We start from the raw sequence: 19,193 nt of genomic DNA, 5'->3' as shown, positions 1-19,193 counted from the left end.
GTCACCCCTTACAATGACACTAATGGCGTCAGTCCAGCAACTGACCCGATGACTCCCACTGGTGAAACACTTTGCGATATCACAGACCGATATCCTCGTCTCAGTTTGCAGGTACTGAAGAGGTTGCCACACGCGGAAGCGGTGGTGACTGACAGACCTCGACAGCCACTGAGGGTGTTGAAGCACAAACACCAGGAGATTTGGTTGAAAGGTTACAGCCATTCTCATAATAACGCGGCCACTGACAACTCGTACATAGGGTCCGACCTTCTCGTTTGCACCTCGGACACCAACACCACCCGCTGGTAGGGGGGTCCCGAGACACAAAGGGGGGGAATAGTAGCCCAGACCCATGATGAGCCTCATCGAGGCCGGTGGGGGGGTCGAGACTACGGACAACACCGTACGAGGCCGCCAGAGCATAAATCAAATCTAGTTGTAAACTCCCCTATGAGAACAGTGAGGAGCAGACAGGCCCTTAGACGGGGATTATCTTAGAACACATCTAAGATAGTACTGAGGTGTACCACACTGGTCGTAAAGGAAGTCCAGTGGACTTGTCCACCTCCAAAACAAATGGCAACAATAATCATTCCTTGCCATGTGTAGGTTCAACTACAATACAACTAGTAATATGCTCCAATCATGTGTTCCGGTAGATAATATTTCAGAATAAATCGGTAGGACAACTGGACCCCTTGAATACCAGTACCAATACCACAGTCAGTCCAGCAACACTCAGTAAGAGGATTAGTAACCTCACAAGTTGAATTGCTATTGATAATAGCGACATAGGAGTCACTCAGAGTGCAACACGGGGAAGGGAATCTCCATTGCACTCCTCCAATGGTTAACACATGCCACTAATAAATAGAACCCTCCGTTCAGGAGAAAAGTTATTAGAAGTCATGAACCATGATCACACCACGTACGACTGGTCTAATACTTAGAGTACTTCCGTCGTGAGGTTAGCTCCTCCGTGGATAACATAGCTATGAAATAGACTTCATACCTACCGCCACTACAATAGTGGAAGACACCGTGACTTGTAGAAAACTACTACAGACTCCCTTGACACCAATTCTGACTGACCTCCAGGCATTGACCTGAAAATTACCTGACTACGTCAGACTCATTCTGAACAAGTTGTAATCTGCCAGGATACTTGGTTATCTTCCCTTGACATGCGCGATTGTGTAAGCATAAACGCACATGCACAACGGAACATCCAATTAGGATTTATAATAGGATCAATTAAGGGTCCAAACAAAATACCAGCCTTAGTAAAGTTGAACATTTACTAATAGACCTTTGACTCTACAGCACTCACAAGTTTTCTAACCAGAAGTCCATAGGTCATCCTGTAGACTGCCCAAAACTAGTGCCTCACAGCTGTAGACTTATCATATAGTTGTCAACTTAGGATAGTACCCTAAGCGCCACCCCGCAAATTAGGAAAGCCCTAGATATGACATTAGACAATGCCATGATAGGGTCATTTTGCTAAGACCATGGACGTAGATAGAATACAGTCCAATTAGATGATTAAGGTGGCATAACTATTTTGTTTTGTTTATGCTTTCATTAATTTTGTTTCATTTTCTTTGGCACATAGAAAGTGATAGAGCCATAAACAACTCCCCCATACAACCATCAGTTAGTGCCACAACGCCGCTCATTTGGGAGGAAATGTAATGATATATTTCATGAGTGTGTGTGCGTTGTTAACCTCTGCCTAAGTTACTGCCCAGATATTCCAGTCTGGACGACCAGACGACGGGTCCGGAACGGCGATCCCAATCCGGACATCCGCTGCCGAGTCATGGAACGGACATCTTCATTTGCAGAGACCCTACCCGGGTCGACCACCAGAGGGGGGACTGCAATAGCAACCACCAACTGGACATCTGCTGCCCAGCCTTGGAGCGGACTTCTTCATTTGCAGACACCCTACCCGGGTCGACCGCCAGATGGGGACCACAACGATGATCCACAACCAGGACAACCCACGTTCATTTTTATGTTGGTTTACAACATGCAGGTTAATCGCAAGATTGAACCCAACATGGGGGGACTGTCATGACGTTGGCCTGTGGGTAAGGTTTATGACCCCCCCATAAATACCTTCTCCCTTCCCCTCTCTCTCTGACCCTACTGAAGGACTGGAATAGCCTGTGTTAAATATAGAGAGTCTGGGAACATCAAACAAATAGGGAAAGGAACCATCTTTTGATAATAAAACCAGTTGGAAATATGCTTGATAACGTAATGAGTATGTATGTCAGTTCATTGTTATCTGAGACATTATGATTGATGACAGGACGACATAAACTTTACCTGAGAAAGTATACACCCTCTAGTTATCAGAGTCACATGGAATTGTTATGCAACTGAAATGTTTGATATTGAAATTGTTTGTTAGGAGATTAAATGTAATTTTAGCTTCCAAATGAGAGAATTGGGTTTTCATAAGGAAAGTGCCATGCCGATCAGTGGCCCAACCCTTTGTAGAGACATGGGGTTATAAACGATGGGGCGCCTCCTTCCTCCCCCTCTCCACTATATAAGTCTTTGACGAAAAGACATTTCGTGTTCCAGTACGGGAGGACTGCAGCCTCTACGTTATAAGGACAGACACATATCAAGAACAGAACTAAGCCAACCTCGGCGTGAGCTATGGTATGAACTGGTATGAACTTTGAGCTTATTCACTACAGAAGTGATACTTCCTAGCCGTTGAGTTAGCCGCTGCTAACGTGGGCTAGGAAAGGACGGACGACGGATCCAGTCTAACAACCAGACGAAGATACCACCACCATTGACATTCTTCCACTACACAACAGGAAGATCTGTTGGCCAACCACGGCCAGCATCTACGACCAATCTACCGAAGCGCAGCTCAGAGTAAATATTTATTGCATTTTCCTTTTCCAAATGGGCGGTAATTTAGAATGCATAAGATACTGTATTTACGATAGCATAGCTGCTGTTTCTGTGTTCCTAAATCTTCCCGCTCTTTCATTCAAGCCCAACCCCCCTTTCCTTTGTGTAACCAGCCATGATACAGGCTCAGTCCACCAGGACGTTTTCTGTATGACATCATATGAATTCTGTGTATTTGTAATTCTGTGTGATTAGTTAGGTATTTAGTAAATAAATAATTAAACCCAATTTTGTATTGCTGATTCAACTTGTTAGCCAGGGTTCGTGAAGATAACCAAGAATTTATAACTTTCATGATGAGATTGAAAATAAGATAAGATTGACTGCTATCGATGTAAAATATTACTAAGTATTTTAAGAGTTTATTCAGAAGATAACAGCTCTATAAACGTTCTTCTGTGGTGCCCCGACTTTCTAGTTAATTACATTTACATGATTAGCTTAATCAGGTAATATTAATTACAGAGAAATAATTTTATAAGTTAGCATGTCATATCACTTAATCCGGCATAGCCAAAGACACGACAGGGGGAAATGGAAGCTCATCCAGAGTCTGCAGCTCATCAGTCCCATCGTCCTCTGAAAGGAGCATTAAACATGACAGCTGCTGAGATCTTATTAGCCTTTACTATTAGGAGGCACAGATAGCCTTATAATAATAACAATAATATATAGTTAATAATAATCAGGCAAACTAAGCAAAAAACGCACGCTGCTGCCCAGCCACCGCTGCAAACCCAACTTCCAAACAGGGATTCCAACCAAGTTGCAAGCATCCACTCTGGTTTTGGGGGATTTTTCTTAGCAGCAGTGGCGAGATCAGTCACATTAGGAGAGTGATCTGGGAGAACAAAACAAAACAAAAATACAACATTCATCGCCAATGATTGCACAAGAGCCCCCTTGACCTGCCAGAAGATAGTCAAGAGCCTCTCTGTTTTGCAGAGATAACTTAAGCAATTATTTTAGTTCCCCATTCAATTGTTCCAGGGCATTTCTACTAGCATTGCCAATTTTCTCTCTGTGTCTAGAGATGTCATGAATTTGGTCTAGGGCACATACAACTCCATACCCAGAGAAAAACACACCAAAGAACCTGGAGGCAGGTGCCTGAGCGTGAGTGATGTCAGCTAGAGACCTCTTATCTCTCCTCATTCCAGGAAGTTTGTAGTCTCTAAACAGAGCCATCAGATCCCTCTCATTATTTGGAACGGTTCTCATAGCTGTCACCACAAACCCAACAGTACAAGTACCTCCCCAGTTTGAGGGCAGGCTATAGTAAGCCATCTTACCACATAGCCAATAGGTGCCATTTGGGGCTCCTCTCAGAGTTGTACTATATCTGTCAACCCACATTTTAAATGGTTCCTTATCTGCCTGACCATTCTCCTGTATTACTGTTAAATTGCAAGCATTTGATCCATTAAGATTCATAGTACAATTACATTTCAATTCACCCAAATGGTGGTCTCCATATCCTCTAATACACCAAGGGGCAGTCATCACCCCAGCCACTGAAATGGGTGGGATTGAGACATTACCAGGCCTCAGGTAATAGGATACATTGGGTTGATTATATACCTTAACATTGTTGGTCATAGTATTAAAAGGTATTTTTCCTGCCAATGCTATAGTAAAGTTTACCCCTATTGGGACTCCCATAAGTGTCAAGCCTGCCCCTACCTTAACCGGACCCATCCCACACACCCAACAGTCCTTTTCTTTGGATGTCAGGTTGGCAACCATTTCTGCTCTAGATAAGAACAAATTGTCCTCATGTTTGTGAGGTCCCAGCAGGGCTGTCCTTCTACGATGACCATCTACTTCTAGGCCATTACTACAGGCCTGCATTGGTCCCTCTTGCTCAGGACTCTTTCTGTCGTTACCATCTACTTCTAGGTCATTACTACAGGTCTGCATTGGTTCCTCTTGCTCAGGACTCCTTCTGTCGTTACCATCTACTTCTGGGCCACTACTACAGGCCTGCGTTGGTTCCTTTGGCTCAGGACTCTTTCTGTCGTTACCATCTACTTCTGGGCCACTACTACAGGCCTGCGTTGGTTCCTTTGGCTCAGGACTCCTTCTGTCATTACCATCTACTTCTGGGCCACTACTACAGGCCTGCGTTGGTTCCTTTGGCTCAGGACTCTTTCTGTCGTTACCATCTACTTCTGGGCCACTACTACAGGCCTGCGTTGGTCCCTCTTGCTCAGGACTCCTTCTGTCATTACCATCTACTTCTGGGCCACTACTCCGTGCCTGCATTGACCCCTTTGGCTCAGGACTCCTGTCATTATCATCTACTTCTGGGCCACTACTCCGGGCCTGCATTGACCCCTTTGGCTCGGGACATATCTCACCCTCTGTCAGTTTTCCCACAAGAGGACAACCTACTGTTCTTATTAGCATTCCTGTGCTAACGCAGAGTAGGGCCACACTGCACCACCGGAACTGGTGAAGCCCCATCTACTTCTGGATCAGGAACTGGTGAAGCCCCGTCTTCTTCTGGATCAGGAACTGGTGAGGCCCCATCTTCTTCTGGATCAGGAACTGGTGAAGACCCATCTTCTTCTGGATCAGGAACTGGTGAAGACCCATCTTCTTCTGGATCAGGAACTGGTGAAGACCCATCTTCTTCTGGATCAGGAACTCGTCTGCAGTGCGACAGGTGTGTCCAGGTATCTCTCTCAGCAACCTTTACCACAGTGGGTCAGAAGAACTTGGTACAGGCCTCTCCATGGGGGTCCTTCCAACTATTTCTCCTGAAGTCTTTCATACAAATAACAATATCATCAACTATATTAATACACACAACAATATCATCAACTATATTAGTACACATAACAATATCATCAACTATATTAATACACACAACAATATCATCAACTATATTAATACACACAACAATATCATCAACTATATTAATACACATAACAATATCATCAACTATATTAATACACATAACAATATCATCAACTATATTAAAACCTCTTACATCTACACGTTCCGCTAGCGGAACGTCTGCTCCAATATCCAATGATGGGCGGGGCGCGAAATTCAAACTCCTCTAAATCCGAAAACTTACACTTTTCAAACATATGACTATGTTACAGCTATTTAAAGACAAGACTCTCCTTTATCTAACCAAACTGTCCGATTTCAAAAAGGCTTTACAGCGAAAGCAAAACATTAGATTATGTCAGCAGAGTACCCAGCCAGGAATAATCACACAGCCATTTTTCAAGCTAGCATATCATGTCACATAAACCCAAACCATATCTAAATGCAGCACTAACCTTTGATGATCTTCATCAGATGACACACCTAGGACATTGTGTTATACAATACATGCATGTCTGTTCAATCAAGTTCATATTTATATCAAAAACCAGCTTTTTACATTAGCATGTGACGTTCAGAACTAGCATTCCCACCGAACACTTCCGGTGATTTTACTAAATTACTCACGATAAACGTTCACAAAAAGCATAACAATTATTTTAAGAATTATAGATACAGAACTCCTCTATGCACTCGATATGTCCGATTTTAAAATAGCTTTTCGGATGAAGCACATTTTGCAATAATGTAAGTACATAGCCCGGCGTTACAGGGCTAGCTATTTAGACACCCACCCAGTGTAGCCTTCACCAAAATCACATTTCCTATAAGAAAAATGTTCTTACCTTGCTTGTTCTTCATCAGAATACACTGCCAGGACTTCTACTTCAATAACAAATGTAGGTTTGGTCCCAAATAATCCATCGTTATATCCAAACAGCGACGTTTTGTTCGTGCGTTCTAGACACTATCCCAACGCTAAATCTCGGCCACGAGCATGACGCAAAATATGACAAAAAATTTCGAAATATTCCATTACCGTACTTCGAAGCATGTCAACCGCTGTTTAAAACCAATATTTATGCAATTTATCTCGTAGAGAAGCGATAATATTCCGACCGGGAATCTGCCTGTCTGTAAACTGAGGAAAAAACCGAAAGCCGGGGGCGGGGCGTGTCACGCGCCTAAGGCTTAGTCCATTGACTGACCACTCAGCATTTGCTCTCGTGTGCTTCAGCCAGGGCTTTGAATGACATCATTCCTGTTTTTCCCGGGCTGTGAGACTCCATTGTTGACGTGAGAAGTGTCACGTAAGAGCAGAGATCCTTTGTAAACGACAGAGATAATAAAGAAGGGCAAGAAATGTTCAGACAGGGTACTTCCTGAACAGAAGCATCTCAGGTTTTTGCCTGCCATAGGAGTTCTGTTATACTCACAGACACCATTCAAACAGTTTCAGAAACTTTGGAGTGTTTTCTCTCCAAAGCTAATAATTATATGCATATTCCAGTTTCTGGGCAGGACTAATAATCAGATTAAATCGGGTACGTTTTTTATCCAGCCGTGAAATTACTGCCCCCTAGATGTAACAGGTTTTAATACACATAACAATACCATCAACTATATGAATACACATTACAATATCATCAACTATATTAATACACATAACAATACCATCAACTATATGAATACACATAACAATATCATCAACTACATGAATACACATAACAATATCATCAGCTATATAATACACACAACAATATCATCAGCTATATGAATACACATAACAATATCATCAACTATATGAATACACATAACAATATCATCAACTATATTAATACACATAACAATATCATCAACTATATGAATACACATAACAATATCATCAACTATATGAATACACATAACAATATCATCAACTATATGAATACACATAACAATATCATCAACTATATGAATACACACACCAATACCATCAACTATATGAATACACATAACAATATCATCAACTACATGAATACACATAACAATATCATCAGCTATATAATACACACAACAATATCATCAGCTATATGAATACACATAACAATATCATCAACTATATGAATACACATAACAATATCATCAACTATATGAATACACATAACAATACCATCAACTATATGAATACACATAACAATATCATCAACTATATGAATACACATAACAATATCATCAACTATATGAATACACATAACAATATCATCAACTATATGAATACACATAACAATATCATCAACTATATGAATACACATAACAATATCATCAACTATATGAATACACATAACAATATCATCAACTATATTAATACACATAACAATATCATCAACTATATTAATACACATAACAATATCATCAACTATATGAATACACATAACAATATCATCAACTATATGAATACACATAACAATATCATCAACTATATGAATACACATAACAATATCATCAACTATATTAATACACATAACAATATCATCAACTATATTAATACACATAACAATATCATCAACTATATGAATACACATAACAATATCATCAACTATATTAATACACATAACAATACCATCAACTATATGAATACACACAACAATATCATCAACTCTATGAATACACATAACAATATCATCAACTATATTAATACACATAGCAATATCACCAACTATATTAATACACATAACAATATCATCAACTATATTAATACACATAACAATATCACCAACTATATGAATACACACAACAATATCATCAACTATATGAATACACATAACAATATCATCAACTATATTAATACACACAACAATATCATCAACTATATGAATACACATAACAATATCATAAACTATATGAATACACATAACAATATCACCAACTATATTAATACACATAACAATATCATCAACTATATTAATACACACAACAATATCATCAACTATATTAATACACACAACAATATCATCAACTATATGAATACACATAACAATATCATAAACTATATGAATACACATAACAATATAATCAACTATATTAATACACATAACAATATCATCAACTATATGAATACACATAACAATATCATCAACTATATTAAAACACATAACAATATCATCAACTATATTAATACACATAACAATATCATCAACTATATGAATACACATAACAATATCATCAACTATATTAAAACACATAACAATATCATCAACTATATTAATACACATAACAATATCATCAACTATATTAATACACATAACAATATCATCAACTATATGAATACACATAACAATATCATCAACTATATTAATACACACAACAATATCATCAACTATATGAATACACATAACAATATCATCAACTATATTAAAACACACAACAATATCATCAACTATATTAATACACATAACAATATCATCAACTATATGAATACACATAACAATATCACCAACTATATGAATACACATAACAATATCATCAACTACATGAATACACATAACAATATCATCAGCTATATAATACACACAACAATATCATCAGCTATATGAATACACATAACAATATCATCAACTATATGAATACACATAACAATATCATCAACTATATGAATACACATAACAATACCATCAACTATATGAATACACATAACAATATCATCAACTATATGAATACACATAACAATATCATCAACTATATGAATACACATAACAATATCATCAACTATATGAATACACATAACAATATCATCAACTATATGAATACACATAACAATATCATCAACTATATGAATACACATAACAATATCATCAACTATATTAATACACATAACAATATCATCAACTATATTAATACACATAACAATATCATCAACTATATGAATACACATAACAATATCATCAACTATATGAATACACATAACAATATCATCAACTATATGAATACACATAACAATATCATCAACTATATTAATACACATAACAATATCATCAACTATATTAATACACATAACAATATCATCAACTATATGAATACACATAACAATATCATCAACTATATTAATACACATAACAATACCATCAACTATATGAATACACACAACAATATCATCAACTCTATGAATACACATAACAATATCATCAACTATATTAATACACATAGCAATATCACCAACTATATTAATACACATAACAATATCATCAACTATATTAATACACATAACAATATCACCAACTATATGAATACACACAACAATATCATCAACTATATGAATACACATAACAATATCATCAACTATATTAATACACACAACAATATCATCAACTATATGAATACACATAACAATATCATAAACTATATGAATACACATAACAATATCACCAACTATATTAATACACATAACAATATCATCAACTATATTAATACACACAACAATATCATCAACTATATTAATACACACAACAATATCATCAACTATATGAATACACATAACAATATCATAAACTATATGAATACACATAACAATATAATCAACTATATTAATACACATAACAATATCATCAACTATATGAATACACATAACAATATCATCAACTATATTAAAACACATAACAATATCATCAACTATATTAATACACATAACAATATCATCAACTATATGAATACACATAACAATATCATCAACTATATTAAAACACATAACAATATCATCAACTATATTAATACACATAACAATATCATCAACTATATTAATACACATAACAATATCATCAACTATATGAATACACATAACAATATCATCAACTATATTAATACACACAACAATATCATCAACTATATGAATACACATAACAATATCATCAACTATATTAAAACACACAACAATATCATCAACTATATTAATACACATAACAATATCATCAACTATATGAATACACATAACAATATCACCAACTATATGAATACACATAACAATATCATCAAATATATGAATACACACAACAATATCATCAACTATATGAATACACATAACATTATCATCAACTATATGAATACACATAATATCATCAACTATATGAATACACATAACAATATCATCAACTATATGAATACACATAACAATATCATCAACTATATGAATACACATAACAATATCATCAACTATATTAATACACATAACAATATCATCAACTATATGAATACACATAACAATATCATCAAATATATGAATACTTAGAAGGACCACCAGAGGGCAGGCTGCCCCCACGGACAGTAGCCCAGCCCGGCATGTGAGTCAAGGTGATCAGAGGCAGTGAAGCACAGCTGACGGTACTAATGAGCTATTCTCTTTCCCCTACAAGAGAGAGGAGGGAACCAGCAGAGGGGTAGAAAAAAAGTGTGTTTGCATTCTCCAAGGGAGAGGACGTACCTTTCGACAGGGAGATGAAGGGAACAAACTACCTCTGGAGAATGGCCACCACGGATACGGACCACCACCAGAAGGGAACTCTCCACGGACGGATCGTTAAGGCGGTGACACACCCGTGATTTGTGTCACAGTTTAAAGATACTCTCCTTATGTACCTTGTTCTTGTGAAGAAGATGTGTGTTTTCCTTGGGAGATAATCCTTGATTGTGTTGGAGTGATTAAGAGGAAAGAAATACCTCAATAGAGAACTTTTTTCAATGAAGAAAATCTGTTCCTGTTTATTCCACCATTCCGCTTTAGAGCCTCAAGGTACTTGGTCTGCTCACAATACACATAACAATATCATCAACTATATGAATACATATAACAATATCATCAACTATATGAATACACATAACAATATCATCAACTATATGAATACACATAACAATATCATCAACTATATGAATACACAATTGTCGTCTTACCTTTTATCTCTCTCTCAATAGAAACAGAGTCTGTAATGATCATTCGGTCGCTGAAAGTTACTTTCGTTTGCTCTGCTCATTTACATATCAGGTGCTGCCTGTTCTCTCTCCGAGTCCCTCTCTCTTTACAGCTCTTACAATGTGCCTTGGCGAACATTCTACAACTGTCTGGAACTCTATTGGAGGGATGTGACACCATTCTTCCATAAGAAATTCCATCATTTGGTGTTTTGTTGATGGTTGTGTTCAATTGTGTTGAGACCTGGTGACTGAGACGGCTAAGGCGCATTGTGCAACATCAGCAAGTTGAGCAGTCTTCATCACTGAAGCTCCTGCCAAACGTGCCCCAACAATCACCAACCGTTAAGCTCTTCCCGAGCAGGGTCGCAGTCTCTCCTGGTTGCAGCTCCTCTCTCCCCAGGGGTAGCAGCTCCTCTCTCCCCAGGGGTAGCAGCTCCTCTCTCCCCAGAGGTAGCAGCTCCTCTCTCCCTCCCCAGGGGTAGCAGCTCCTCTCTCCCTCCCCAGGGGTAGCAGCTCCTCTCTCCCTCCCCAGGGGTAGCAGCTCCTCTCTCCCTCCCCAGGGGTAGCAGCTCCTCTCTCTCCCCCCAGGGGTAGCAGCTCCTCTCTCTCCCCCCAGGGGTAGCAGCTCCTCTCTCTCCCCTAGGATTTGAAGACATTGGTGGCTTAGCTCATAGCCAGTAGGGGGTCCAGGACAGAATTTCAACAGCTAAATCCTTGAATACATCTAAAGTGTATTGCCAAAAACCACTCCACAACTTCTAACAGACTCTGACCAATGAACCACACAGTTCGTTCTCTCTCTCTCTCTCTCTCGCTCTCTCTACGCAGTGCAGTAATTAGAATCCCTGTAGCAGTTTTAAGTGATACAGTCTGTGTACTGTGTGCTCTCCCCTCTTCTGACTCTCTCCATCACTTTCTCTGTGTCGTCTGTTGCTGTCTCCGTGTCTTGTCTGGTGTCTCTCTCCATCAAATCAAAGTTTATTTGTCATGTGTGCCGAATACAACAGGTGTACCTTACAGTGAAATGCTTACTTACAGGTTCTAACCAATAGTGTGAAAAAAAGGTGTGTGTGTGTGTGTGTGTGTGGGTAAGTAAAGAAATAAAACAACAGTAAAAAGACATTTGAAAATAAGAAGGGGGAGGGCACACAATGCAAATAGTCTGGGTAACCATTTGGTTACCTGTTCAGGAGTCTTATGGCTTGGGAGTAAAAACTTTTGAGAAGCCTTTTTGTCCTAGACTTGGCACTCCGGTACCGCTTGCCATGCGGTAGTAGAGAGAACAGTCTATGACTGGGGTGGCTGGGGTCTTTGACAATTTTCAGGGCCTTCCTCTGACACTATTCTTCTGCTGCTGTCTGTGTCTTGTCTGGTGTCTCTCCGTCACCTGAAAAATTGGTGAGGGTTAGGCCTATTACAATACAACATTCACAACATGACAACACAACTACATAACACCATTAAATACAGTTGAGGGTTACTACAATACAACATTCACAACATGACAACACAACTACATAACACCATTAAATACAGTTGAGGGTTACTACAATACAACATTCACAACATGACAACACAACTACATAACACCATTAAATACAGTTGGTTACTACAATACAACATTCACAACATGACAACACAACTACATAACACCATTAAATACAGTTGAGGGTTACTACAATACAACATTCAAAACATGACAACACAACTACATAACACCATTAAATACAGTTGGTTACTACAATACAACATTCACAACATGACAACACAACTACATAACACCATTAAATACAGTTGGTTACTACAATACAACATTCACAACATGACAACACAACTACATAACACCATTAAATACAGTTGGTTACTACAATACAACATTCACAACATGACAACACAACTACATAACACCATTAAATACAGTTGGTTACTACAATACAACATTCACAACATGACAACACAACTACATAACACCATTAAATACAGTTGGTTACTACAATACAACATTCACAACATGACAACACAACTACATAACACCATTAAATACAGTTGGTTACTACAATACAACATTCACAACATGACAACACAACTACATAACACCATTAAATACAGTTGGTTACTACAATACAACATTCACAACATGACAACACAACTACATAACACCATTAAATACTGTTGGTTACTACAATACAACATTCACAACATGACAACACAACTACATAACACCATTAAATACAGTTGGTTACTACAATACAACATTCACAACATGACAACACAACTACATAACACCATTAAATACAGTTGAGGATTACTACAATACAACATTCACAACATGAAAACACAACGACATAACACCATTAAATACAGTTGAGGATTACTACAATACAACATTCACAACATGACAACACAACTACATAACACCATTAAATACAGTTGGTTACTACAATACAACATTCACAACATGACAACACAACTACATAACACCATTAAATACAGTTGAGGATTACTACAATACAACATCCACAACATGACAACACAACTACATAACACCATTAAATACAGTTGAGGGTTACTACAATACAACATTCACAACATGACAACATAACTACATAACACCATTAAATATAGTTGGTTACTACAATACAACATTCACAACATGACAACACAACTACATAACACCATTAAATACAGTTGGTTACTACAATACAACATTCACAACATGACAACACAACTACATAACACCATTAAATACAGTTGGTTACTACAATACAACATTCACAACATGACAACACAACTACATAACACCATTAAATACAGTTGAGGGTTACTACAATACAACATTCACAACATGACAACACAACTACATAACACCAATAAATATAGTTGGAATGTAGTTAGAACTCTCAAAGTGTTTCCATCAAACAGAAAAACAACAAGAAATCTGGATCAACACCTTTAGATTTCTAGATGCTGCTCTTTGCTGTTTCATTACCCAGACAGCTGTTTAAGGTCATTCAAAGGCAAAGTGCACTATCAGTATTTTAGGGGTCATAGGTCAAATCAGTGGTCATGGTTGATATGCATAGACTAAAAAACAAACTTTAAAGCCATTTTTCTCAGATTCACTGTTTGCTTAGACTGCTCTTTGCCTTTGTAGGGAAGTAGATCAGGTGTCTGTTTGCGTAGACTGCTGTTTGTAGGGCAGTAGTTCAGGTGGCTGCCCTTGCCCTTAGTCTGCCTCCTGTCCCTCCTATCGTCATGGGTACAGCTTCCTGAAAACAATGACTCCATAGTTTGCTGAATCCTGTTCTGCCAGTTCATGTCACACATTCCTCATCCAGGGTTACTATCAAACAAATATGTCACATTTCTGGTTTGTTCATAACTTGTTTCCTGCTTGTAGCAGGCCGTGTTAACAGGAATCCTTTTCTCTAACTAGAAGTCATGTGATTTCATGAGAATTTGTTTCTGCGGTGAGAGTGTAATGCAAGTCAAGGTGTCCTTGGAAGAATGTCAACAAGATTTATAAACAGCATTGTTATATTAACTGTTGTACAAAGAAAATCAATGCTGTCATATGTTAGCTAGCTTTTAAAATGTTTTTTTTGACACAGACAGCAGAAAGATGAAATGTGTTGTTTTACTGGGTCAGCCATAGTAGTACGGCGCCTATGGAGCAAATTAGGTGCCTTGCTTAAATTAAGTGCACCGACAGATTTTTACCTTGACGGCTCAGGTATTCCAACCACTGACTTTTCGGTTGCTGACTGAACGCTCCAACCACTAGGCTGACTGACCATACCAGTTACTGACCCACCACTCTAACCACTAGTCTATCTGACCATACCAGTTACTGACCCACCACTCTAACCACTAGTCTACCTGACCATACCAGTTACTGACCCACCACTCTAACCACTAGTCTATCTGACCATACCAGTTACTGACCCACCACTCTAACCACTAGTCTATCTGACCATACCAGTTACTGACCCACCACTCTAACCACTAGTCTATCTGACCATACCAGCTACTGACCCACCACTCTAACCACTAGTCTATCTAACAATACCAGTTACTGACCCACCACTCTAACCACTAGTCTACCTGACCATACCAGTTACTGACCCACCACTCTAACCACTAGTCTATCTGACCATACCAGTTACTGACCCACCACTCTAACCACTAGTCTATCTGACCATACCAGCTACTGACCCACCACTCTAACCACTAGTCTATCTAACAATACCAGTTACTGACCCACCACTCTAACCACTAGTCTACCTGACCATACCAGTTACTGACCCACCACTCTAACCACTAGTCTATATGACCATACCAGTTACTGACCTACCACTCTAACCACTAGTCTATCTGACAAAACCATCCCAGTTACTGACCCACCACTCTAACCACTAGTATATCTGACCATACTAGTTACTGACCACCACTCTAACCACTAGTCTACCTGACCATACCAGTTACTGACCCACCACTCTAACCACTAGTCTATTTGACCATACAAGTTACTGACCCACCACTCTAACCACTAGTCTATCTGACCACACCAGTTACTGACCCACCACTCTAACCACTAGTCTATCTAACAATACCAGTTACTGACCCACCACTCTAACCACTAGTCTATCTGACCATACCAGTTACTGACCCACCACTCTAACCACTAGTCTATCTGACCATACCAGCTACTGACCCACCACTCTAACCACTAGTCTATCTGACCATACCAGCTACTGACCCACCACTCTAACCACTAGTCTATCTGACCATACCAGTTACTGACCCACCACTCTAACCACTAGTCTATCTGACCATACCAGTTACTGACCCACCACTCTAACCACTAGTTTATCTGACAAAACCATCCCAGTTACTGACCCACCACTCTAACCACTAGTATATCTGACCATACTAGTTACTGACCACCACTCTAACCACTAGTCTACCTGACCATACCAGTTACTGACCCACCACTCTAACCACTAGTCTATTTGACCATACAAGTTACTGACCCACCACTCTAACCACTAGTCTATCTGACCACACCAGTTACTGACCCACCACTCTAACCACTAGTCTATCTAACAATACCAGTTACTGACCCACCACTCTAACCACTAGTCTATCTGACCATACCAGTTACTGACCCACCACTCTAACCACTAGTCTATCTGACCATACCAGCTACTGACCCACCACTCTAACCACTAGTCTATCTGACCATACCAGCTACTGACCCACCACTCTAACCACTAGTCTATCTGACCATACCAGTTACTGACCCACCACTCTAACCACTAGTCTATCTGACCATACCAGTTACTGACCCACCACTCTAACCACTAGTCTATCTGACCACACCAGTTACTGACCCACCACTCTAACCACTAGTCTATCTAACAATACCAGTTACTGACCCACCACTCTAACCACTAGTCTATCTGACCATACCAGTTACTGACCCACCACTCTAACCACTAGTCTATCTGACCATACCAGCTACTGACCCACCACTCTAACCACTAGTCTATCTGACCATACCAGCTACTGACCCACCACTCTAACCACTAGTCTATCTGACCATACCAGTTACTGACCCACCACTCTAACCACTAGTCTATCTGACCATACCAGTTACTGACCCACCACTCTAACCACTAGTCTATCTGACCATACCAGTTACTGACCCACCACTCTAACCACTAGTCTATCTGACCATACCAGTTACTGACCCACCACTCTAACCACTAGTCTATCTGACCATACAAGTTACTGACCCACCACTCTAACCACTAGTCTACCTGACCATACCAGTTACTGACCCACCACTCTAACCACTAGTCTATCTGACCATACAAGTTACTGACCCACCACTCTAACCACTAGTCTACCTGACCACACCAGTTACTGACCCACCACTCTAACCACTAGTCTACCTGACCATACCAGTTACTGACCCACCACTCTAACCACTAGTCTATCTGACCATACAAGTTACTGACCCACCACTCTAACCACTAGTCTACCTGACCATACCAGTTACTGACCCACCACTCTAACCACTAGTCTATCTGACCATACCAGTTACTGACCCACCACTCTAACCACTAGTCTATCTGACCATACAAGTTACTGACCCACCACTCTAACCACTAGTCTACCTGACCATACCAGCTACTGACCCACCACTCTAACCACTAGTCTATCTGACCATACCAGTTACTGACCCACCACTCTAACCACTAGTCTATCTGACCATACCAGTTACTGACCCACCACTCTAACCACTAGTCTATCTGACCATACAAGTTACTGACCCACCACTCTAACCACTAGTCTACCTGACCACACCAGTTCAGCCCTAAAAGAAGACAATGTATAAGTGTTTAAATGTAGTCCATAGTAGTAGGATTATGTACACAGCTATTCTACTATACAGTTGCAAACTGCTGATACACATTTTGTCAAAGATGAGTTTAGACTGAAATCAGCCTTAGTATCTTTTTAATCTTGTGACAAAGTGTCCTGGTTCAATTATCTTCTGTTTCAGGGAAAATTGAGGGTCAAATTTGCTGTAAGTTACTGTGGTTTTCCTTGGTATTCTATCAGGCTCTGAGTTCAGGCCATCCTGACCATGACACCATCACACACTCCATGAGACAGCCAGCGATCTAGTTATCACCAGAATAAACATGGTACAATCCCACAGAAACATTATGGGTTAACTAGCATTGAATGCAAGTACCCAGATAATGGTAAGAAAGATGGCTAACAAATTACTTAAAAGCTATAGAGAATATAGTAGACAGTATGTGTCAAAAAGTGATTGATCTACGTATTTCTGTGTCTTATGTTTATGCCCTTTTAAGGACATCCTGTCCAGACGTCCTCATGCTATTTAGGGTGTGCTTGTGTAACATGACAGTGCAGCTCTTTCTTTGAAGTAAAGTAAATGTTTGGAATAAAAAGTAATGGCCTGATGATTGATGTTTGGTGATTTTGTTGACCTGAAAGAAAATGTGTTTGAAAAATGTGAAACTTTTGTAGTTTTGTAGTGAATGGGGGAGGCCTGAGTTTGAACTGTTTGAAAAATATGAAACAGTTTGAAATTTTTGTAGTGAACTTATGGAGCTGCTGTGTAGTGAGCTTGTGACCCCTTGTAGATTGAAAAAGTTATTTCCTGGGTAGGTCTGCCTGAGTATAAGTAAGTGTTAGACTTGTCCTGTGAACACTACGAGTGACAAGAAACCTCAAGAGAGATAAATAAAAAACTCTAAAGAAGAAATGAATAAAACATGGATTTGTTCAGTACTGACACGCCCGTGATGACCTTTAACATCGGAAGTAGGACCCCGGCTAAAACATAGAGAAAGGGATGAGTATAATTCAGCAATATTTGATGCTCCAAAACAGTGTTTTCTAAATATGTATAGAACGCAAATATCACC

General features: G+C 39.0%; 1 protein-coding gene across 4 annotated transcripts; it reads right to left on the bottom strand.

Annotated features, from left to right (window-relative positions):
* Positions 1-3,401: 3,401 nt before the first annotated feature.
* LOC115152464 (uncharacterized) lies at positions 3,402-12,164 on the bottom strand. 4 transcript variants are annotated; one of them, XR_003867496.1, is made up of 3 exons: positions 11,237-11,662; positions 3,655-5,712; positions 3,402-3,522 (listed from the first exon to the last, which is right to left on the bottom strand). XR_003867496.1 is itself a non-coding variant. In XM_029697340.1 (3 exons), exon 3 carries the CDS (start codon positions 5,407-5,409, stop codon positions 3,904-3,906), a length of 1,506 nt encoding a protein of 501 aa, XP_029553200.1. In that variant the 5' UTR covers positions 5,410-5,712; positions 11,237-11,435; positions 11,704-12,164; the 3' UTR covers positions 3,417-3,903. The 4 variants fall into 4 exon arrangements, 3 of the variants coding, with proteins under 3 accessions (XP_029553200.1, XP_029553201.1, XP_029553199.1); XM_029697340.1 differs by adding an exon at positions 11,704-12,164 and having other exon boundaries at positions 3,417-5,712; positions 11,237-11,435; XM_029697341.1 differs by lacking the exon at positions 11,237-11,662 and adding an exon at positions 11,704-12,164 and having other exon boundaries at positions 3,417-5,712.
* Positions 12,165-19,193: the final 7,029 nt, after the last annotated feature.

Source organism: Salmo trutta, chromosome 17 (genome assembly GCF_901001165.1).
Source record: "Salmo trutta chromosome 17, fSalTru1.1, whole genome shotgun sequence".
In the NCBI taxonomy this organism is placed as follows: domain Eukaryota; kingdom Metazoa; phylum Chordata; class Actinopteri; order Salmoniformes; family Salmonidae; genus Salmo; species Salmo trutta.
This window is presented reverse-complemented; position numbering and strand designations above follow the sequence as displayed.

Bases quoted from the DNA above. Each gene is read 5' to 3' on its own strand.
- LOC115152464 (XM_029697340.1), bottom strand. From the start codon at position 5,409: ATGGGGCTTCACCAGTTCCGGTGGTGCAGTGTGGCCCTACTCTGCGTT.